The following is a 25,202-nucleotide window of genomic DNA, read 5'->3' on the forward strand; positions in this document are numbered from 1 at the left end:
TGACTCCAAACGTTTGGGAAAAAAAGTGTTTTCCAAATAGAAGAAGAAAAAATATAGGGGAAATTAGGAGAAGTTAGAAAGAGGAGAAAGAGAGAAAGACGAGAAAAAAAAACGGGAAAGTGAGAAATTGCTAAGATTAGAGGCGTTAGCTACGTTATTTAATAACCAAAACCATATATGTGTAAAATTTGGAATTTGAAAAAAAAGCATTGAGAGAGAATTTAGAAAAGAAACCAGAAAGGAGAATGGTGGAGAAAGGAGCCGGTAATGTACAGGAATACATATTAAAAAATGTCCATGCTTTTCTAGGATACAATTAAATAAAGAAAAAAAAAAGCTTAACGAAACAATAACAGCTAAAAAAATTATTATTTAAGCTATCAGCGTATTAGAAACATATTTTAGATGGTGAAAAAATATTTTAAAAATTTTGCTACAGTAAAAATAGTGGTAAGTACATATACGAGTAATATAGCGGTGTAGGGCAGTGCAGTAAAAGGATTTCGCTCCTACGCTTGATTGTTTGAAAATCCCGTTACCGTGAACAAAGCCTCCTTCCCTTCGTGTTCGATCGTAAATTCGTACGAGAGTTGTCTTGGAGTGACTTTTTCTTTAAAAAAAATACTGACTTGATAAGTTCCAGGATGTTCCACCGCCACCCTTTGGGTTAAAGGGATTAAAGCTGAAGAGATTAAATTATGCTAAGCACTTTATCCTCCGTCCTTAAATACTTCAACAATAAACGTAGTGATGAGCAAGGGCTAGAAAGAGTTTTATTTATTATTTATTTATTTGTGAATAAATCTTTTTATTTCCTTACACCAAGTCACATTTTTCAGCTTGCAACATAATCGTTAATCATATAAGTAATACCGAGAAAAATCAGAAATTCTTGAACGATCCAAGAAATCTTATAAATAATGGTCGTTATAAAGCGTATAACAAAAAAAAACAGTTAAGAAAAGTCTTCTGATTACCTTGGGGATTTTTTCTAAACCTAAATAGTGACTTTTTCACGAATTTCCTCAACAATTCTAGAGAAAATTTCTATTTCTATTTTTTCTTTAATGGAAATAGTAACGACACCATGTTGTGGAAAATACAATTCTCCGTTGGATACGAGCGACTAACCAAGCTTAATCGAGTTTGAAATTACCGCCAAAGAATTACGGGTTACTCGAAATGTCAACTGGTCGAAAGATAATAGAAAAATCTTCAATAGGTACATTATGAATGAATTTAAACCCGAATAAAATAATTTACTAGATCCAGAGAAAAACTCAGTCAGATTATAGTTAAAAGGTAATCGAAAAGTCTTGAATAGGAAAATTACGAATGAATTTGATCCAAAATAAAATAATTTACCAAATCCGTGAGAAAAATTCAGTTAGATTACAGTACGCCACTACCAAACACTGTCGATAATCAATCAACTCAACACCTGCATATATTAGCTTTCTGCTGTTTTCTCCCTATAAAAAAGCGTGAAAAGGAAAAAAAAGGAGGAGAGGAAAGAAATAGAGGGAGAGGAAGAAGGCTTTTTAACTGGAAGCATTGTTTCGCTTTTCTTACTTTACCTTTTGACGTATGACATTTCTAGATTTTATTTTTGTTTATTTTAAGAATTTTACCTACCAGGAATTTTTCTTTTGCTTATTTCTGTTAGTTCATATCGTGAAAAATCTCCGCAAAGGTTTTTTTAAGATTCAGGAGCTGATCTCACGGGTATCTCGACTATCTCTTGATTTGGTAGAGAAAAAAAAGAAACAATGGAGAGAAACTCCTTTTTGATGGGAAAATTCCAGGATAGGATAAATTTTTTTTTCCAGAATTTTTTTCCAGATTCCAAGAACTCGTAAAAAAAAGAATTTTGCTAATTTTTGATTGACATTTGCACGTACACATGTTTGGGTGTAGATAATTCTTCATCCAGGAACTATAGCCGCCGATAAGATATGAAAATCCGCGAACGCACTGAAAGCGATTGGACGTAAAGATGAGCGACAATGTACTGATTGGAAACAGCTGACCTAGCGGCTATGATGTGTAATGTTGTAATTCATCGGTTAACGAGTGGTGAAATCCTGATTTTCAGGAGGAAATAGCACAGACAGTGAATTCGCCACAATACGGTAGCCGATATGGTGCTTAGCGGAATCGGACGTTCTATCTATCAAGTGGGATCGGAATTAACCTAATAAATTAAAATTGGGTACTTATTTAAGAAGAAAATTAGACTTAAATTAGGTACTTATTACTACATACTTATTTTTGAAATAGCAAATAACAAAAAAAATAAAAAATAAAAAAATAAAAAATTAATAAATAATAATAACAAATAGCAGATCCGAGCATTTTCTACGTTTACTGTAATTTCACCTCCTAACAGTTAACGTTTTCAACGTCGATGCTGTGAAAACGAGAAAGATATAGGGATTTCAAGAGAAATCAGAAAAGAAAAGTGCATTTTTTTGCGGCACACAAACGTTACACAACCAAACGGAAAAAAAATGAATGAATCCACTTAAAAACTCGTAAACTACGTGTTTGCACTTACAGGATGGTCTAGAAGTCCCAGAGTTCAGGATCCGAACGAAAAACACCGAGGATTTTATTTAGTACCATTGCTAAGACTTCTCTATGACACAGATTTTTGGCCCTGATTCAGGTTGTACTGTGGACAGGTCCCGTACTGAATACTTACCGAGAATCTTAGCCTGGACTACTCCCGAATCTTTTGCTCTCGTTTGACGTCTTCAAAAACTGACATCACGTGTAATTTAACTAATATTATTATAATTATCATTTTTTTAATTATAATTTTATTATTAATTACCAATTTTAGGAAAAACCGAGAATGATGGAAAAAGTACCCAGGCCAACATTTGTACAGTATACCTACCGTATACAGTACATTCTCTACCATATCTATCCACATATCTATATCTACCCGTCATGTCATGTCTACTTATCCATATCTATCCACCATATTTACAGTATATACATGCATACAGTATATGAACATATATACAGTATTCACATAGGTATATATCTGCATTAATCCTCACGTAGACGCCTCTCGTTCGGTATATTCTGGAAATTTCCAGTGACTCAAACATTTGGTGGTACGCCAAATTTTCTAAGCAATAGAAATTCAATTTCGAGCTCTAAAAAACTTTTAAAAACCCATTGTTGCCTTAAATTCAAAAACTATACTATAAAAAACTATAAATCTCATACATTCTATCACGATTCTGCCAATGTTCGAAAGCATTTTTCTCAAGGATCAAAAATTTCCCCATTTCTTCATTCGAAAACGAGATCTAAACGATCACTTAGGATTATAAGTACATGGATGACCAAAAACCACTTCTATGTAGTAAAGTACTATGGACTCGTGACCTTCCTCTGATGATTTCTGGAAGGTTCCACCACGAGAAGATTTTCTTCTAATTTTAATGATATAAAATAAGTTCTGACAAAATCTGAAAAGTTATGGAAAAGAGCAAAAAAGATAAGGGGAGCTCGGAAAAAAAAATATTTTTTTAAGTGGGGTACCCGATGAAAAAGCTCAGATAGGTGGAATATGTATGGTTAAAAAGATGAGCAAGGGAATCCCGCAAGCTCCACGCCTACCGTTTAGCGACTACGACGGACTGCATTTGACCAGTCAGAATTTAAATAATCGTCATGTCATGATTTCTCATCTCTGATCATGTTTGCCAGTCACACCAGTTTAATTATTAAAATATAAAATTTGCTAATTATAAATTATTTACAAATTTGCAAAGTTAAATCTCAATAAAAATTCATAGTTTCAACAAGATTTTCCAAGAGTCGAGGAGGAAAGCTAAAATTATCCCTCAGTTAAAACTGCTTGTCGGTTAACTTTTTCTAAGCGCTATGAACACAGCTAAAATACCGTAATCCTACATACCTTAGTATCAAGTTAGGTAACAGTATCCTCTAAAAAAAGAACATGCTATGTGCATGTTGGTAATGTGTAACAATGTTCCAACAAGTGTTAGATTTTTTGTTGATGATCAAAAAAAAAAGCTCAACTGACACCATGACTGCAATCCGTGCCGATGTTCTAAACTCTATGGACATTCTCAATCATCCTCACACTCCCAACTTATGAGAAATGACGTTCGTTTGATATAGTATGATGGATGAAGAGCACAGCTTTCAGAAAACCCGTTGGGATCCCCCCCCCAACCCACACACAAACAATTCGAATTCAACTCAGAATTGTTTGAGGTCCGTCAATTCAGATTATTTGAGGTCAACTCAGAATCGTTTGAGGTTCGTGAACCGTCTGACACATACGAAAGCGAGCCGATGTATTAAGTTGGTGTTCTTATCCTTCCAGAAAAATGTAGCATTAATTTATCGACTACGAGGGATGATAATATTTGGTTGGCACTGGCACGGTTTCGAACCATCGACCGTGCACATTCATAGCCGAATCCCTTACCGTCAGTGCTACTCATCCATCGTTCCACCAGAAGCATCCAATACATAGATCGGAAGAATAGCTTCGTCCTTAGGAGGTCGTAAGGAGGTCAGGAAGATGCATAGGAGGAAGGTGGATATGTCAGGATCTGACCTACGTCAAAAAGAGGCGTAGGAACTTGTATCTAGCTATAATTCTCTTCTGTGAGTATCAAATACCCTTTTTAAAACCATTCTGAATCTGAAGAATAGAAAGAGATCCCCCAGCGAGAAACCCTGGATGATTCCTCAGATTCGGGAAGGGTAGGGTTTAACGACACAGTGTTTTTGATTTAGGTGAGGAAGGAGTCCATATGAGTTGAAGAACAAGAAATTGAAGGAGTTTGTCTCTTTTTGTGGAACCTTTATCTATGTAGCTATGCAGGTGTGGAGCTGGTATGCACTTAAAAACCCGGGAGTCAAGGTTGCTTGAGTACCTTAAGGACAGGAAATGACATACGATCTGCCAAGAAGGAGAAAAACAGAAAGCGACGGAAGATAGTCACTTAGTCTCAGCTTACTTTTCTGTAGATATAAGGATTTTTAAGCGGCACGAACTAGACGCATAACTTCATCCGAAATTCCGACAACCAGTTTTAAAACCTTGAAATTAACTCCTATCTGGTTACCGTAAAAGGTAACAGCTACCAAGTACACAAAAACCTATTCTTGAAAAAGCTCAGCAAAATCCTAGTAGAACTTTGACCATCTCTTTCTAAATATAACTTTTTTCTACTGCTCGTAAATTTATCACGAAATTGTTTCCGTCGACTATAAGATTCAAGTTAGTTTTGTCTTACTTTTTCCTCATTGAGATACATATATCACAATCTCGAAAATTTTCAGAATTTTTCCCTACGAATTTAAAAAAGACAAAAATAATACTACCCAGGCGGAACGAGTACGTGTACGAGAATTTTGCCAATGCGGGAAAAAAATTCATGTAAAAGGTAAAAGACGGGAGGAAAAAGGTCCCTACTTTTCTCTAGATCACAATCAATAAAAGCTAATTTAAAGGCGTCACCCCACGAATCTGAGGTGGCGCAGATTTCAGGTGGAGTATTCGTATACAGGATGGGAGACTACGGAGAGGGAGGTAATTCCGTCCATTTCTTGCTAATTGCCGTAAAAAACGGCCCGGAAGATGCGGCGCCGCACAAGACTGGCGCGCTCCAATCGAACCTCTTGTACAAAATGGTGCGCCAAAACGAATGAAGCTGTATCTTTCGGGCTGTTTTTTACGGCAATTAGGAAGAAATGGACGGAATCACCCCCCTTTCTGTAGTCTCCCATCCTGTATACGAATGCTCCACCTGAAATCTGCACCACCTCAGATTCGTGGGGTGATGCCTTTAAGGCTAAAGCGAACACAGTGCACACATGATAAAGTGAAATAAAATGAGATAAAGTAAAGTAAAATATAAAAAATTAGACCACTATAGATATTTACTTTTGGATCAAGTGATATAAAAGTTCTTAGAGTCGTCTGCGCTCTGAGAAAATATTGAAATATGGAGGATAGCTCCGAAAAAAAAAGGACTCATTTTAGTAATGGAGATAAACAACGAAGAATTCCTAGAACTAGATGAAATATGGCTGAAAAGGGAACTAAAGAAATGTGTATAGATTTTTTTCTGATCCAGCACATTTCTCTGGAAGAGATTTCTAGAAATGAGGACATTTATTCGTTGCATTCATGTTAAATGTATAGCACGCAACGATGCAGAAATTGCATGAGATTCGAATCATGAGAAGTGATTGATGACGAGATTTTGCATCGATTCATTATAGAAATGAGATTATTTTCTGCAATGGATGTTTTTTTTTGTCAAATTGACATTTGAGAATATTCTAAATCAAACATTGTTTCTTTCCAAACGTTTCCTGGTGTCTTAAAATAGCCGTTAGCAACACCGAGGATACCATCCAATTAGAATAGATTAGGAGGAAAGAATAGCGATAAAAGCTGCTATTTAGCTTCGGAAATTTTATGAAATTCGTGGATAAGGAAAAACCTGCATTGAATATGGTTAAATTAGTTAAATAGATATTCTGAGAGATTTAATAATACTTCTCCAGATTCCAGATAATTCAAAATTCCACAAATAATGGCTAATTCCCTCGACACTTTCATTCCCTCCACTAAACAGACGGATGAAATTGTATGGTTTGAGCTTCTCGAACGATTTCATTCTCAAGATTTTTTCGAATTTCCCTTCATGTTTACTGAAAATCCCTCCAAGTCATCAAGTCTTGTCACAGCAAAACTCGAAAACAGTTGTTATGAGGAGCAAAGTTGTGTGGCATGTTTCATCGATGAAGAGATCTATGATTGATTGATATTTCCAGAAAAAAGCAGTGGAAGCGGAATATGTTTCCTATCTTCAAAATTTTTCATTTCAAAATCCCAAAAATTTCCAGCAAAAAAATAATTAAAAAGGCGGCTATAATCCGTTATAATTAAAGAATTTAAAGACTTAAAGGAGAAAAATCCAAAAAAAAATTACTAGAGGAGTTAATTATGTCAGAGTTCTCGTTCACATAAATCATGGATTTCCAAAGATAAAAGTCGATTAAATGAGTGAAAGAAAAACCAATAAATAAGACATAGTAAATAATAAATAAATAAACAACTAAATTATCTGGTATCACATTTTATCGCACTTTTTCAACAAAGCCACAATTACGTTGATAATTTCCATGCTTTTTTGATTTTTTTTTTTGATTTTTTCTTGTTTTCTGCCTATGATTTAAACAGGGAACGTTCAAGGATTTGCTGGCGACATTGGGAAACAAAACAACATTGTACGGGAATCGTTGGCCTCTCTCATTGAACACTACAAAATGCTGCAAAATGCCTGAGGGGATGCCCTTTTAGCAAAAAACCTATGAATATTTGAACAGTTCAGAATAGAAAAAAGTAGGCAATTTTGCTCAAAATGCTACATTTTTCACACATTTTCATGGTTGTCAGTAATCTGACAACGCACCGAAGAGGAGAAACAAGGTGCTAGCACGAATAGTTCTGGAATGTTTCCGGGAGAAAAGAATCCGTAGATACAGGACCACTGACTAACGTTGGAAAGAGGTCAGTTTTTTTTTTCGCATTCTGAACCGTCCTCCTCTTTTTTTTTCCTCTGACTTCTTGTTCATGTGATATCAATGAAATACGCAAAACTTCGAGGGGGAAAAAATGTGAAAACGACAACAAATTTTAAATATCGCAACACCTGCCAATTTAACTCACTCCACTCAGATTCTGGATTTCTTCGTGAGAAAATATTCAACTGCACACCTGGCTCAGATTATCCGCTAAGCAATAAATTGCAGAATGGGTTGCGAAAGCAAACAGGATTTTCTTTTCATTGGATTTTGTCTCCGGAAGTTGAAAAAAGTAGGAAATTGTTGTTATTCCGCCCGCTTTAATTGACGTTGACATTCACTCGAATCGAAGGCTGACATTTAAGGAATGAGTCAAATTTGAGATTAAAAGTAATTCCTGTATATTTTAGGGGGAGGAAGAACGATTGGCAGGCGCTTAATTGCAATCCAATAACACCTACACTGTAAAATAAAAATATTAAGAATAGAGGAATTAGTTCATAAATAAAACGGCTACTAATCATATTATACAAAACAAAAAACGAACTGAAATAAAACGTAGAAAAAAATTAAAAAGAATGAAAAATTAATGAGAATAGAAAGTAAAACTTAAGAAATAAATAATAAAAAGCCTGCAAAATCTTGGGCAAAGCCTTACTTTTATAATAGAAATCAAATTTTGAAAAAAAAAACCGAAGAAAATGTGTAGTTCGAGTTAGTGACTATTCGAGAAAAATCAGGATACTCTGATAGACTTCTGGATCAAATTGACGAGAAAATTGAATAGAAAATTGAACACTGGATAGAAAAATCAGGAATTCAACGGCTTGCAGATTTGCTTTTAGAAAATGTTCGTATATGAGGTGCAACATTTCCCCGATTTATTGACAGATTTTTTTTTCAAATTTCGAAAATTTTCGATACAAAAATCAAAGACTTTGGGGTACATCATCATCTTTGAACACTTTTTGACGTTCGACCTTATTTTTGATTTAAATATAAATTTTTTTCATTCTTCGGAAAATCGAGAAAGGAAAGAGAATTTGTTGTGATTCGGAGATTTCCATCTACTTTTCAATGAAGCAGAAGCAGATACGTCGGAACATGATAGGAGCACCGAGGAAATAATTTCGTTATTTTCTCCGCTAAATTAAAATAATTCCGTCAAAAATAAAAAATCACTTCTGACATCATGTATGTACAGACAATGCACAAAACAAATTACACAAAAAAAGTTTTCTGTGGTTTTTACTAGATGTTTCCAAACTCGAATTACACACGTGACTTGAAATATGCAGTTCTTCTGGATTTAGAATACAAATTTCTTGAGAGGACATTAAAAAAATCAAATTGATCGGCAAAAATAAAGGTAAAAAGTAGAACCTTCACCTATTAACGCAGTTAAAAATTTCATTATATTATATTTGTATGATTTATTTTTTTCTGCTTTTTTTCAAAAACTTTTATCACATTTGAATTGTTTTTTTTTCTCCACAACTTCAGCGCAGAAGATCAACTGATTATTATTGATCGAATATTGACATATACAATATTCGATCAGTAATAATTAGTTGATCTTCTGATCAAATATTGATACATAAAAAACGAAATTATCTTCCTATCGCTACACCTAAAACCAAGAAAAATTTGAATCGAATCAAAGAAAAGGACCGAACCGACCCTACAGCCAATTAGCTAAGCGCTTCCGAGGATTCTTTGCTGTGGAACATACTCCCATATCCGAAAAAGTTGAACATGTGCTAATAGCGTCCAGATGTGTTCCAAATCAAAAATCTCATGACTGTTGATCTAACAGCTTTCAGTGAGAAAAAATTGACTTCGTTAACGATCTCGGGGAAAAATCTCCGCAAACAATGAAATGGCTGTACTGCAACGAACAAAAAGATCCAAAAATGTTCTCATTTGGTCCAGCTATGAGCTTATTTTTTGCTTATACTTTATGGATACATTGGTGGAGGAGAGGAGGAGGAATGAGGTTGAGGGTGGATTGAAGGCGTGGCTTCACAGCAATCAGTGAGTGTGGCAATGTGCGTGTGTGTGCGTGTGTGTGTGTGTGTGTCTGACTGAATCCGAGCAGTGTCGCTCGCGCGCCTGAGGTAATTTGATAATGGGCGTCGTCGTCGTCACGTCTTCGATGATATACACGATGCGGATGCATATCTGGATGCGTCTGGGTGTGTGGTGTATGTGGCGTGTGTGTCGTATGGTGTGTGGCGTGTATGTGTGTGTGTATGTGTGTGTGTGTGTGTCAGAGATGAGTTCGTGTGTGTGTTGTGCCGTGAAACTTTCCGATGCCTTTATTTTCTTTCTGAAGAAGAGGAAAAAAATATTCTCTCGAATCATTCAGCGAATGTTGTTCGATTGTTTTGTTTCCTGTTTCCTCCTAAGATTTTGTGAGATGCTTCCTCCTGAGATTCAAAAGATGTACCCGGCCGTGTGAGGAAACAGAAGGTGGAGGAGATATACCAATCTATTCTACTGATCTATTATTATTACTATTATTATTATTATTGTCATTATTATTATTATTATTATTATTATTATCTACAATACTTTTCACATATCGCATAGGTAGCGGTGGGTAGCACTTAGTGAATCTTTCTTGGGAATCGAACATAATTCCCTATCTACATACAAGAGTTCCCACGCATTGATATACAGTACTCCTGTCCAGAAAAAAGGATCTAGGAAAAAGATTTTGGAAAATAAGGTCAGGTTAAAAATTAGTGGATCAAATAGGGACCAGCTATATGAAGAAACACAAGAAATAAAAAACAATTCGACGAAATTACTGATTTCGAGAACAAAATGTGAGTAGAATTTGACTCCCACTCAAACCACGAAATTATTCTCGAGGTTAATGAGCAGCAATAACTCAAAGAAGAAGTTCAACAAAACACGAATTCAATAATTTTGTGAGGATGAGGTGAAGTGAAAGAGAGAGAGAAAGAAAGAAAAGGAAAAAAAGAGAAAGAAGTAAGGAAATTGAGTTACTCCTTTTTCTTAGTGAAGTTCTGAGGAAAATGAAAATGTACAGTAATCGGCGGATTAATATCAGCATCCACGGATAAAAATGAGGTGAAATCTATGCAAAAAGAATCGAATCGAATGCCGAGCGAAGGAAAATTAATCGATCATGCAATTTCCGATCCAGCACCTTCCGTCAACGTAAAAAAAATATCTAGATTCTGGAAAATAAGCTGAATTTCCGAGCGTGATTAGAATGAACCGAGTAGATCCGGTAAGTTTTCCTTGTGATGGCAGCAAAAAGGTCGGATTGGCTGGCTACGTTTCCTTCTTCGACCCATTCACTGTATGGTTCTTTAGCTCTCCACGACAGGACCATCGGATCCGAAATGTTGGCGCGATTAAAAATGATTCATGGATCCTTGTGGAGAAATCCTTCCGTGCTTGAGCACACCGCCTGTTTTTGATCATTTCCTCGCTTGGTTTGTTTGTGCTTCCTTTCTATTAATGTATTTGTTCCTGTTTAGTACACGACGAAAAATTAGGTTCTCTCCTGACGCGCTCTCTTACATCCTTCGCGGATCCAGAGCCAATGATCAACATCAGAAAATCAATACAATTAATAGACTAAAAAATCGAATAAATACTCACCCATACCAACATCGTCATCGTCGTAACGAGTATCGTCAATACACGATTCTGGTTCAGATAAATTCGAAGCGACACTCGGTGAAGTCCTTCCAGAATGACCAGGAACTCGCAGATACGTTTGTTGCCCATTGAACGCATCCAGGCGATCACCCAAACCTTAAACGTATCAAATAATTGATATTCGAAATTGTGAACTTGGTTACTGTTTCTGGAAAGGAATCGAAGAGTTTCAGATTCATAACACTCGGATAAATTTTTTGCGAGCTTTTATTATTTTTTAAATTTCAAATAAAAAGTTTCACGAGTAACAACGATCTGATACTCTGCATATTTTCACCAACAGTTTCCAAGCATGAGATCATAGAATATCAAACTCTTAGCCCAAACACATTGTAGCTTGATGAGTTCTTTGTTTTCAAGAAGACCCAAGTGTACATGGTTTGATGATCACCTTCCAGAACACGACGATGCCATATGAAACCGTATGAATGGCTGTTATTTGTGGTTGATTACCTAGTTTTTGGTTTACAGTGCGCCAAGGTACGGTATGAGTAGTTTTTCTGCGTTTACGATCGTCTCAACTGTCTGTCTGGTTTGCTGCATTTCAGAGTACTAGTTGATTGACTAGTAGAGTAAGGATTAAAGGGAGCATACCACGAATCTGACGTGGTACGGATTTCCCGTGGAAAACATCCATACAGGGTCGTGGATTGCGGAAAACCAAGTGGTTCCGCTGAGTTCTTCAGTCGCTGTAAAAAAAAGTGCTCGGAAGCCGCCGCTTTTCACGACGGCTTGCACTGCAACGCGCCACCCATGTGCACGCGCCGCGTCAACGAGCGAGCCTTCGAGAATCAATGAGGTCTCCTCACTAGGCTATTCAAGTAAAATTAATGAATAGACTGCTGAGAGGAAGGAATGTGAACAAAGAGACTAACTAGCGTTCTAACGCATCTCGCAGGAATTAAAGCGACCATTACGCCGTTTCTTACAGCGATCACAGAGAGATGAGCGGAACCTCGGGGTTTTGCGCAATCTACGACTCCGCATGCAAGCTTTCTATAAGAAAATATCCACAACACTTCAGATTCATGGTGCGTTGCCTTTAAGTTGTGCAAGAAATGAGTGGAAGAATGGGGAGAATCGCATCGCAAAACAGTAAATCCTGGAAGTAAATGGTATAGCTTTACTCGACTTGAGCTAATAGTTGAGTAAAATTTCTGCATACGATCACCAAGGTACAACATTTGTTCACGAGAAAAACCAGAAGAAGAATTATCATCAAATTTTTATTATTCGGCTCTTATGTACATAAAATAATATGATATTATGGATGTAATAAGTGAGTATGAACGTGAGAAACGACGTCAGTTCCTAGAAGACACTCATAAATGTGCGCCACCCTTCGAACGCGCTGTTTCCTTATGCGAGCGTTCAAAAGATCAATGAGATTTCTTCAGCAACCCATTCGAGTAAAACCAATGAACAAGCTGCCGAGGGGGCCGATGCATGTAGTAGGGTGGCGGATTCTAAATTAGCTCGTAAACCGTTTTCCACGCCGTTTTTCAAGAGGATCAGCGAAATTGAGCGCGGTGACACTTACATTCATAATCTAACACATAAACTCTGTACGCCCACGAGAGATCGAAACATCAAAAGTTTCATGATACGCTTCCTTTAAGGTTTGAAACTCTTTGTAACCTTTCAAAATCGGTGGTCAGCAACTCGTTTGCGGCAATGTTGTGTCTTCTGAAAACAAAGTTCCCGTGGCTATGCCCACGGAAAGTTTTACAATTTTTCAAGTGCTTCATACGAGAGGCCGAAAACCCTCACATTGAAGTAGTCCATCGTAATCAACAGTAAATGGGTTAACGAACTATGGAAAATTCAAAACGACACGCTGCTTGTTCTTGTTGCAATTAAATGAAGTGGAGAAGAGGCCAGTTTTATGTGTCTCCGACTCGTAGTCCTTATTAAAATGATTGAGTGTATTTTGTTGAACAAAAAAAAAGGCAACCAGTTAATGCTAAGGAAGCAAAAAATTCCCGCATATTTTATTCTGATATTGCCATCAATAATAGAATAATACTGTAACAATAATATAATATTACAATTATACTTCATAAATATTGCATTTAATGGGTACGCTTGCAGATGTATATCTTGGAAATGTTGAGACCTGTTGTGCCCGGCACGAGTTTCCTAGCCATCCTGCCACATTTTCTCATGCGGGGCGCAGGAAACACTGCCGATGGCAAAGCATTACGGTAGCTTTCTGGCACCAGATGCAGTATATAAAGGATGGCTCTGAGCATTCGGATTTCAGTTTCTTTTCTTCCCTTTTGTGGTACGCGTTTTCGTATGTCGTCGTATTCGATCCTTCACCACTTACCATCTACTAACACAATACTAAGGCTGACTGCCACGGGTTCTGAATCGCATAATACGATCGATCTTGAAGCTGAGAATCACTCGCCACATAACCATCTGACATGCCCCGATCGATACCATCATCCATATGCTATGTCGTGTTTGTATTGTTGTTGCCGTGTATTGGTATTATAGGGCTAAACTACATTCGTCAACCGCATGTACCACATAGTACCACTCAATCCGCACACCATCAGGGTTGGGGCGTAGTATGAGATACGCAGCTCCAAGGACCTTAAAGGGGGAATCGGGGCAGGGAGATTGGATCCAGAGAGGCTAGGCGGCGTTGTGGCGTCTAGCTCAGCACGATCTCCTCCGGATTCGGGCAGTCGGACCCGGGTTCCTACCCACCAATGCCTGACGCTCTTCCTTGGAGCGGACCAGGGCACGACAAGACCTCTGTGATGTTTGATTTTAGTGCAGTGTTGTTCCGAAAGGGAATGTCGTAACTTCAAGCATGTCGATGCGAGCTTTTCTTGCTGAACTTCCCGGTATATGTAAGAGAAACGTTCCAGTATACGGTTGTGCGTGCATATACTGTGAAGCTCTCTACACTCATTTTGTCATCCCACCTATAGAATTTCTCACGTTTTCTTGGATCTTTTCCTTTCGTTTCTTTTCTTTCGAAATTGCCTAGAAGAAAACAACTGGGTTTGCTGTTCCATGCCTGGTGTGTTCCCCAATGTCGTCTAACCCATATTGATGACCTACAGCCGGAACCATTTTTTAACCATGATAAAAAAGACGTGAATAGGTCAAGTTAAGGCGTCTTTTCTACCATTGGATAGCACTTAGTCACGGATTGTGTCACAATTCGCTGTCTACATTATGCGGTGGTTGCAATTTTTGTAACGCAGTGTTTAAATGCTGTTCAAGCACTAAATGTAATTTTAAGTTTTTATATGTATGCAACAATTGTAGTGAAAATAAAGCGTGTCATCTGATTTTTTGTGTCGCCTACATATTATATAGGGCCCACAGATGTATACAGCGGTGCCGAGAGAAAAAGTATGAGGAATAGAGGGTGGTCTGGAAACTCCAAGACAGGTGGAAAGGGAAGACGAGCCAGGATCTCTTCTCCCCTTCCCGCTCTCTCATCCACCCCACGTCATTTCCAAAGGAGGTATCATTCGGCTCAGCAAACCCCTCCGAATCCGAGGAGTCGCAATGCGGAGGTCCGGTTGAAGATACCCGCAGGTGCCACGACAGTGACGCATTACATTCAGAAAAAGCACTACTTTTCACAAAAGTAAAAGAGTTGGACGTATACGTAAGCGTGAAGAACTCAATCCTGAAACAATGTTGTGGGTTATGTGTACTTTCAAATGCATTAATCTGACTTTTTAGGGACTGATTCTGCTCTGGATCGAAAGCCAATCGTTTTCTTTTGTAAATGACTTATACGAAACTTGCTAATCAACTGGGCGTCCTTCCAGCACAGCTCATGCTCAAATGTTGCCGTGTTGGCGGAGGGTTTATTTTTGGAAAAATATTCCCAGTGAGAGCGAATTAACCCCGTGATTCTTCGCACTCTTTCATAAAAAGCAAGAAGATGTTTGCGGATTTGCGTCAGAAATTTAACGTGTCTTTTTCCTAACCGCAGCTGTTGTTCAGCTGCTCTCAAGAGGTCAGTAGATCAGACGGAGATAAGTACAGTGCATCGTACCATGTACACAAAGTAATGAGATACCTAATGTTTTTTAACGGACAAATAAATATATTTCAATATTATTTTTATTTAGTTATCTGTTATTTCATTTATTTTCATTTCTTATTTTATTCATAATTCTATCATACTATTTATCATTCCAGTGTTTTATTTTTATTTTTTCAAGGCACATAATTTAGTAATTTCTAGCCTTATGTTCATTAGCTCCATGCCTACTACACGCCTGTTAGATCACAAAAAGAAAAGGATTGCAAATTTATGTTCGATGGTTACGGTTGAAACTGTAATGAAGAAACCAAACAAATTACATTGAGAAGGATGATTCATGTTGTTTTCGGGAAAATCGGATAATAATAAATAAAAATGTTATTAATCAAAAGGGTTAAATATAATATAATAAGAGTATTGGCAAGATGTTATATAAAAATAAAAGGATATTAATATGTAAAATAAAAATATCTTTTTTTCGCACAATGTCATTCCTTTAGTTTAACTAAAAAAAACTAGTTTTTTTTAACAAGAAGTTTGAAGTTGTGTATATACGAATGTTTAAAATGGTGTGAAGTGCACGAAAATGCGAAAAACGTTTCACATCTGCCGTAGAAATCCATTTTAAAGAAAAATAAAGCCAATTTTCAACACGTGCGTGTATTCTTACACTGATAGGTGCATCCATTTATTAAAGAGAAAGAAATTTCTTCCGGTATTACCTATTTTTAGTCCTAATCGTGTGTAAATTCCACCATTTCATTAAAAAAAAGGTTCAATTCAAATCCAACTGCAACGAGATGATCTAAGAGGCTACAGTGAAAAGAAGTCGACTACAAAAAGAAATGAAACTCATAAATATGTCCACATAAAAGGGCAAGGACATACAATAATAATAATGATAATAAAATTGCAATCATACTAACTTTTTTTAAAAATTATTCATGTCATTGTTTATTACCGAATATATAATTACCTACCAAATGAGATAATTTTTGATCATATTAGCTATGCAGTCATTCTTTTTTGCATCCAGGATATAGAGTTTTTGTAAAAATTTAGTCTGCTATCTTATTTTCAAGAAGCGCATAAAAATCATTTTAAAAAAAAATCCAGAAACAACGAGTATTGATTATTTCATCACATGGTGAGGAACAAAGTGGGAACAAATCCATGTATTGCATTACTGTAATGGACTGAGTAACTTTGAAAACAACAAAGAGAATGAGAAAAAAATAAAGATATTCTTTTGAAAATACAAAAACAGAAAGAGCACCAGCGAACGACTTATTATTTTCTTTTCTGGAAAAAAAATCCAGCAGTAGAAGAAGTTCGTAGTAGTTTCTCCTAGAGGAATAAAAAATCATAGAATCAAGTGGAATTCACCAAAAAAATCAAAATTGCCTTATGACATACGAAAAAAAAGCTAAAAAAAATAAAATGAAAATAGAAAATAATTAAACAGAAAGTATGCGTGGAAAATAGAGCACTATTTCTTTGTTTATTGATACTTTAATTTTCTCAAGTAAAAAAGGGCTTGGACTCTATTATATGTAGGTCAGTATAAAAAAACCATTCAAAGGCAAAAAGTTGTGATAATATCCGTAAAAGAAAATTCTCGAGAGGGAACATGAAAAAAACGTTACAGCGATTTTAACATTAAAAATGAAGGTTTAGAATTAATAGATATCGATTGTGAACGTACTTTTTGATGAAATTAAAGGCGGATTAGTCGTCAATAGCATAGCATGGCAACTAGCAGCGGATGAGGATTGAGTAGATGATTTCACTGCACAAAACACAAGCACAGCCACCACCGGCGGTGCTTTCATGAATAGTGCTTGGTGGCCGGCTGAGGCGGCAAAAGTGTGACATATGTCGTTGATTCAGAAGTCACGTACTCCAGGCGGGCGAAGGTTAACATGCTTACCACAGCTGAGTTGAACACTTCTGGTGAGAGGTAAGAGGGAGAGAAAAAAATTGTGGCCTTCGAAGAGACGTAAGAAACTTAGAGAAACAAAATTCTATAGAGAAGAAATGTAGAAAATTTCAGTCTCAAGAAAATTCTATTCTATTTATTATCATTATTTATTATTTCTATTCTAAAGGTGAAGCGCATTTGATATTTATTTATTTACGACTTTCCCAGCCAGCCGGCACCATTTTCTCATGCGTCGCATGGGAGACTTTGCCAGTGGCAAAGTATTGCGTTAACTTTCTCACGCCAGTACACGGTATATAAGTGGTGGGTCCCAACACTCGGAATCCAGTCTCTTTTCTTCCCTTTTGTGGTGCGCATTCTCGTAAATCGTCGTAGTCAGTGGCTCACGACTGACCATCTACAACCGCAATACCATAGCTGGCTGCCATGGGATCCGAACTGCATATCGCTATCCATCCTGAAGCCGAGAACCACATATCGCACAGCCATTTTGATAGGTCCCGATCAATACCATCATCATCTGTTATCGTATATATGTTGTTTCCGTGTAGTGGTGTTATGAGCGCAAGCCCTTCCTGATACGGGCAGTCGGCTCCGGGTCCTGCCCATCGATGCTCGCCGCTCCTCCTTGGAGCAGACAAGGAAGACGACAGGCTTCATGAATTTTACACTGTGTGGGCAAGTTTAGAGCTATGCTCTGAATCCTAAAAAGAAAGGATAAAGTTTCTAGCGTTAATCAATCCCCTTGGGGTGCGCCCCCACGTTAACTTTAATTGAGAATCGTTTGAGGTTGAACGTGTAACTGGCCTATATAATGACTTGCGGTGGCTAGCCGATGTGTCAGGTCAGTGGTTGTTTTTATCCTCCCAGACAAGACTGTTACCAATTTATCGAACCTGGAGGGATGAGAGGCTCGATTGAGCCAGGGCAGGTTCGAACCTCTGATTGATCGTGCAGACAGCGGAACCTCTTACCGGCTGCGCTACACCTGCCTTCTAAAGCTCGGAGGTCTACTACAGCAGCACGGTCGATGGTTCAAAACGGCCGTAGTGCAAACCAAGTTCAAAACCCTCCGGGGTCGATGAGTTGGTACCATATCTGTCTGGGAGGATAAAAACGCTGGCCCCGCATGTCACTGTATGGACCAACACGCATTCCAAAAACCCCAATGACTACGAATTGCAGTAGAAACGCGTTGCTCCTCCTAAGTGAATTGATACGCCAGTGACTTCATCCTTTATGATTACCTGAGTACAATGCAAAATTCGGACTCTATGGTTGACTCTATACGTATGTACACGTGCAAAAATTGAAGGAAGTGCATACGAGAGTCGCCATGAGACTACTGTTCTCGTCTTTGAGATCAATCAGCGGTTTTTCCATATGATTCCACCCGAGGTTTGTTGTTCGATTGTGAAAGAGTACAGTACAAATTGACGATGCTGGGATTGTTCCACGTATGGATGAATGTAGGAGGAAGGGGAGAGGGGTGGCTTAATTCCCGCTCCTTTCTTCCCTCCACCACCTTCGCCACAATGTCAGGTGTTTTTCCAACGACACTACTTACCACAGATGATAGAACACCGAAACCTGTCGCTTTCCTACATCAGCATTCAGCTAAACGTTAAAGCTAACAGACATTTTTTGAATGGTACCATTCTCTATGAAAACATTTATTTTTAAGTGAAAAGAATTCATTGGAAAAAATGGTTTACAGACCTATAACCTTAAAGAAGAGAGAAATAACAGTTTGCAAAAAATAACAACTGTGAATGTACAATACTCTGCATGAACATTGGAAAACCGACGGTGAGTGACGGTGCGGAACCGTCTGCCACCGTCGCTTGCTCATAACTGCTCATAAAATGGAAATTTCAGGACAACTCATATATCATTAGATTCCTCTCTTTGAGATCTATACAAAAAAACGACGCCAAATATGCTCCAAAAAGCAATAATTGGAACCTAACATAACCTAAGGTTATAGTTGAAAAAGTGGTCAGAGACTCAAACTTCCACATTTGGTCAGAACAGCAATAAATTGTTGTGGGCAAATTGAAATTGTTGATTTGTTATTTTTTTTGTCATTTGTGCGTCATTTTTAGTCATTTTAATTGTTGTATAAAATAGCGGTTCGTCTTTGCTTTGAACGTTTGTTGCAAGTAGAGAATTTGTCAAAACAGCCTATAAAATGAAAAATGTTGAGCACAAATATTCCTGAATTTTGCGAGATTTGTATTGTTTATAGACAGACGAACCCCGTTCGGACACTAGAGTATCGCAAAGTTTGAAAATCCCACTTTTCGTCTTTTTCCTTTCATTTAATCTCTACTTTGCATCTCCGTTAATCACCAATACAGATCTCGCAATATTCAGGAATAGTTGTGCTCAACCGCGATTTTATAGGCTGTTTTGACAACGTCTTTCCTTGCAACAAACGTTCAAAGCAAAGACGAACCGCTATTTTATAAGGATAAAAGGATAAAGTTTCTGGCGTTAATCAATCCGCTTAGGATGCGCCCCACGTTCACTTCAATTCAGAATCGTTTGAGGTTTACGAACGTGTATCTGGCCTATACAATGACTTGCGGGGGCCAGCCGATGTGTCAAGTCAGTGTTGTTCACAAGTCTGGTACCAATTTATCGACCCCGGAGGGATGAAAGGCTTGGTGAGCACTAGGGCGGATTCGAACCTCCGATCGATTGTGCAGTAAGCGGAACCTCTAACCGCTACACTACACCCGCCCTCGCTATTTTATACAACAATTAAAATGACTCACAAATGACAAAAAAATAACAAATCAACAATTTCAAGTACTTGCCTACAACAATTTATTGCTGTTCTGACCAAATGTGAAAGTTTGAGTTTCTGAACACTTTTTCAACTATAACCTTAGGCTATGCTGGGTTCCAATTATTGTTTTTTTTGGCGCATACTTGGCGTCATTTTGCTCCTTTCTCAACAATATGTCGGTTTTTGTATAGATCTCAAAGAGAGGAATCTAATGATATATGAGTTCTCCTGAAGTTTCCCTTTTATGAGCAAGCGACGGTGGCCAACGGTGCAGCACCGTCACTCACCGTCGGTTTTTCAATGTTCATGCAGAGTATTGTAAAGTAATGAGAACTGAAATAAATAGTGAGTCACCATGACTCAAAATTCGATATGACTATTTCAGCATCAATCACTTTTTCAAAATGTTCGCTCAATGTTTTGATTGATTTCTACAGCACATCACCACCATTTCTTTTGATTTTTGTGATCATCAGCTTTTGTGGTAAATTTCTTCTTTAGAAATACATTTGAATCCAGTCATATCAGGAGCTTACATGGAATTCGATGGCTTAGATTTTCAACAAGGTGGAAGGAAAAATTTTGAAGTCGTACATTAAGTTCAAACATATTTCTTGTTCAAAAAAAGGCCCATATTATCATTAAAACTCTACGTTTTCCTTATTGTTTTCACGCGAGAAAATTGCTACTAGCATTATTTCTTTTGTAGAAAGAATGTCAGCAAAATGTAAAGAAACCTTAGTTTGAGAAAAAAACAGCGAAACATAAAATAGATTAGTTTGTTCAGAAGTTCAAGCAAACCGTGGTTCGTTACTTTCTTTTTTATGTATTCTCAATATGCGAGTGACGAACAGAATGGAAACAAAAAAAGAACTCCGTTATCTTCTTGAAATTTTCATTTTGATCAGTGAGGAAAGAAAGTGGTCTATGACGTTTTACGTACAGCACTAGATGTCGCGACTCGCATCAATCTTCTCGATCAAAGGCTGGCCGGGAGCACTGCTTAACCGCGCCTGGTACCAAATGCGCGCGCTCCTATCAGCGAGCTGGCGCGTAGGCTGACTTTTCCCGCAAAGCTCTCCCCACTCGAGCCCGGGCTGTATAAATGAGTCGCTTTATCAGCCTCTGTCTGTTTTTTCTTCCTTATGATTTCGTAATACAGTTGGTTTGGTATCTCAGTATTAATATCGTCTTCGTGTGCATGCAGTGGTGTTACGTTGGGTGTCGCGGTTTGATGAATGTCATGCGCACGTGTATAACAAGTGCTGGGAAAGTACAGTATCTTGGGAACAGAAAAATGAACAAAGTGGATCATGACGTAGCAGGGAGAGCCACGCCGTCACGGTATGGCCTGGTGGCGCGCGGTTGGCGCTAGATGGCATGGTCCACGTAATACACTTTCCCCTGTTGAGTAGTTTCTGTATGAATTCTCACCTCTTACAAGATATCGTAGTGTGCAATAGTAGAGAAGGCAACAAATACGCAATGATGCAATAATGAGGCAGCAGAACATTCACGAAAGACTGGGTTCAAGGCCGGAGACATGAAGTACGTGGGTAGCGTAGATGGAAAGTAGGCGCAGGTACACTTACCAACGGAGAGAATCCCTCTAACACGAGACAGAGCCCCGAGTCGCAACACTAGAGGTATCGAATATCTTCCTGTGAGGGAAAATGGCTCCGGAAAAGAAGCTGACGAAATTTAATAGAAAAGAAACGTTAGGAATTAAAAACAAAAAACTGATGGAACTTTTCATTCATTCATTGCCTGCCATGTTGAGAACCTAATCATTATCAAGGGGCTGAGAATGGTTTGAGTTATTTTATGCTACGCATACCCCATCAAAATCCTCTTCAACCTTTGTCAAACCTCGATATATTTCTAAGAACACCGTGCAAGTAACCTAAACAGGAGAACAAGCTGACCAGTCTCACCGACTAGCGAGGTCGGTGAACCATCGCGTTCTTGCAGATTGTCACACAAGGCGAATGAAATCTACGCGCTGTGCAGTATCCTTAGTTATTGGCGTCTGGATAGGGTCATGGAACCGTATCTTGGACAGTCTTACAGCCCACAAAGTTACGAACGGCATAAAGTCATTAGTAATTGATAGGCACTGATTCTTGTTATTCAAGGACAATTCCCTATAGAAATCCAGAATCCTTTCAATGCATTCCTACCAGAAACTTTCTCCTGGGCTAATATCGTACACTTTGTTTAATATTAATTTCCATCTAAGCACGAGTACAGTTTCCAACGTCGGAGTTTTAAGAAGAAGAGAATTGGATAAAATTTTTTTCAAAAAAAAAAAACAATTGCAGAAGCAAAAGGACAGAATTAAGATGTAGGAAAAATTTCAACTAATATGAATTCTGAAAAATCGTTATACGAGCAATGACACTAATTCACCAAGACTTTTTCTTCCAGAAAACCTTCAATATCAGCATAGAACATTATTCTAATTAGATAATCAACCACAATATTAATTGTTAAAAGTACACTTTCAGAAAAAAAAACATCTATAATATTTCTTTTGATAGAAAAAATGATATCACATGTCCCAATTACATCTACATATCAAACCATATAGGTTTCCCAAGTAACCTTAGTGTTGTTTTGTTCCCAGGTTTATTGATTTCTGAACCGTGATGATAAATGATTACGTTCTTTTTTTCATTTCTCTTAACTGTTCCCAATAAATCAGCTTCGCCAACGCAAGCTCCGCCTACAAATTGCTTTCAATTGAGTTTTGCGGAGAAAATCTCCAATTTACGGATTTTTATTGGCCTAGAATCGTCTACGTATCAGCCGCTTTGAAAAGAGAATTCCAAACTTCAGGGGATTTTCAAATGAATTTCTGATTATTATCAATCATTGTTTTTTAAACCATTTATTATTAATTTTATTGTTTTTTCAACTAACTATTTCTCCCATTTTTAAAAAGGCTTATTTTCCGCTGAATCCTTGGATGTTGGAAGTGTCGAAGACTGGTTTTTCTCCAAATTCCGTAGAGTGCAAATGCAACAAATTCTAATTTGAAAAAAAGTGAACAACAAACATTGAAAGAAAACCTTTATCAAAGCTCACCAACCGGCAACCGTAGCGTCATTGATATCAATTATCAGATTTTCGTCAAGAAATTACAGGATTTCCTCATTAATCGTGGTTCTCCAGCCATATTATTTATCATGATAAATAGAGTCTAATTAAAACATTCCCTAAGCAGCAAAATTAATACTAATTAATTAATAATTCCCTATAGCATCTCGACTGATTTTTTTCTTCCTTAACACTGTGAGGTGGGAACTAGCGGATGATTTTGAACTGTTGGAGGTAATAAATTAAAGGAAATGGGGCTGTTAGAGGTGAGAGAAGTATTTGTGCATCTATCTTGGCTGCCATCACGTGAAGGCCTATACTTTTTTTAAAAAGGAACTAATGGGTAGAATACCGATACCCTGAACGAATGCAAAAAATATCGTATATTGAAGAGTAACCATTCCTCATTGTCTTTCCAGACACCATTCCAGTGATTACTGCATTTCCTCATTTTAATTGTTCATCGGCGACAAGATTGGTTCTATTTTGGGGAACTGTTAGGACTTTAATTTTAATTTTGGCTTTAAAATTGATGAATTTATATTCTTTGAAATTTTTAAGACCTTGATTGCAGTCGGTATTAGAGTAAAAGTTCTCAGGCAAAGCTTTGCGAATCTCTTCCATGACACCCCATGCCAAAACGAGCTACAGTATATTTATAAGAGCCACTACAGTAGATTCAAACCGGATAATATTTCGAGATTTGTAAAACTGCTCAGGCATCCAGGTAAAAGGCAAATGACTGCGTTAAGCGAAATTTCCAATGTGGTATTCAATTTTCCAATAATTCTTTTCTACTTCGGTTTCTGAAAAATTAGCTCCAATCAAATTTAAAGCATATTTATCCCATGGCACAAAGTATTTATCCCACAAAAAGCGTTAGAGCCCAGAAATAGCCATAAGTGGCGAGGAAATCCTGAAATTTTAGGATGACAGTCCGGAAATTGATGTTAGTGAGACCAAGGTTGGTCGTATAATTCACAAAATTTCATTCTATCTACGATCAGCAACGAAAGAGCGCTCATGTGATTTAGACAGAAACTTGATCAATTCACAATTATCACGGTTGTTTCATGTTATTATCGTAGCTACAATTATTTTGTTTTACTACTGAAATCGTTTTTATATCTGCGCAAATAAGAACAAGTTCATCAACGAATAACGGTATACCTCTTTGGGAAAAGTTCGTTAAGTCAGAATTAATTTTAATTTTATTCCGTTCAAAATAAATAGAATTAGAAAGTTCATGACTTTACCAATATTGAATAAAAATCTTTGTGTCGCCCAATTTTTTTTAAATTTCATTTTTTTTTAAATTAAAAAAAAACAAACTGCTTAGAAGATACATTGAATATCATTGAATATCCTCTCTGAAGAAAACTAAGGCAATACAAATATAGTCTGAAATATAATGCTTAAGTAATTTATGCCTAATATGATAAAGTATAGCAGTAAATTCAACCAATGATTCAAATGAAAACATTCAAAAAAGAGAAAACGCCGAATTGGAATAAACTGAATCGCACCTGACTGACGTTGAATCTTAGCCCTCGAACGAGAATTCGCGCCGCGAAATTCAAAACAAAACCGACCCATTGAGAGCACTCGGTATGCCTAATGCTGCGATATCTATGAAGTAAGTTCTAGCGCGGCCATCAATACTTTTTCTACGCTTTACGATTGGTCGTTACAGCAGCAATGTTATAATGAATGAGTGATTTTCCTTAGCGATGATAGGTAGCAGCTCAATTTAATTAAAATGAGAGATTAACTGCTAGACTCGATTCGATTATTTATCCCAAACAGTTGTGGTAACTGCGGAATTTCGACCTAGCAGTGATAAAACAAAGAAAAAAGAAAGCGTTGATGATGAGCTTGATGATGAGAAAGTTTCGAATCCTAGAAGAAAAAAGAATTGGATGAAAAACACTCCGGATATTAGTCGTCTGGGTCTGGTTTCGGAAACTCATTTATAGGTGGATCCCATAAGGAATTGGTATCGGATCCTAACGTCCTAGGGATACGACAAAGAGATGCACTTGATCAAA

General features: G+C 37.4%; 1 protein-coding gene across 2 annotated transcripts in view; it reads right to left on the minus strand.

Moving 5' to 3' along the window:
* Nucleotides 1-9,206: 9,206 nt before the first annotated feature.
* Nucleotides 9,207-25,202, minus strand: part of RB195_020430 (uncharacterized protein) — a gene marked incomplete at both ends in the record, with an annotated part of 44,003 nt that continues 28,007 nt past the window's right edge. Inside the window, 2 exons of one of the 2 annotated variants that reach the window (XM_013441435.2) lie at nucleotides 9,207-9,226; nucleotides 11,236-11,391. In XM_013441435.2, coding sequence (XP_013296889.2) covers nucleotides 9,207-9,226; nucleotides 11,236-11,391 — 176 coding nt within the window. Of the gene's footprint in view, nucleotides 9,227-11,203; nucleotides 11,392-25,202 lie in introns of those variants that run through there. The other variant, XM_064188717.1, reaches the window with a different exon arrangement.

Source organism: Necator americanus, chromosome II (assembly GCF_031761385.1).
Source record: "Necator americanus strain Aroian chromosome II, whole genome shotgun sequence".
In the NCBI taxonomy this organism is placed as follows: domain Eukaryota; kingdom Metazoa; phylum Nematoda; class Chromadorea; order Rhabditida; family Ancylostomatidae; genus Necator; species Necator americanus.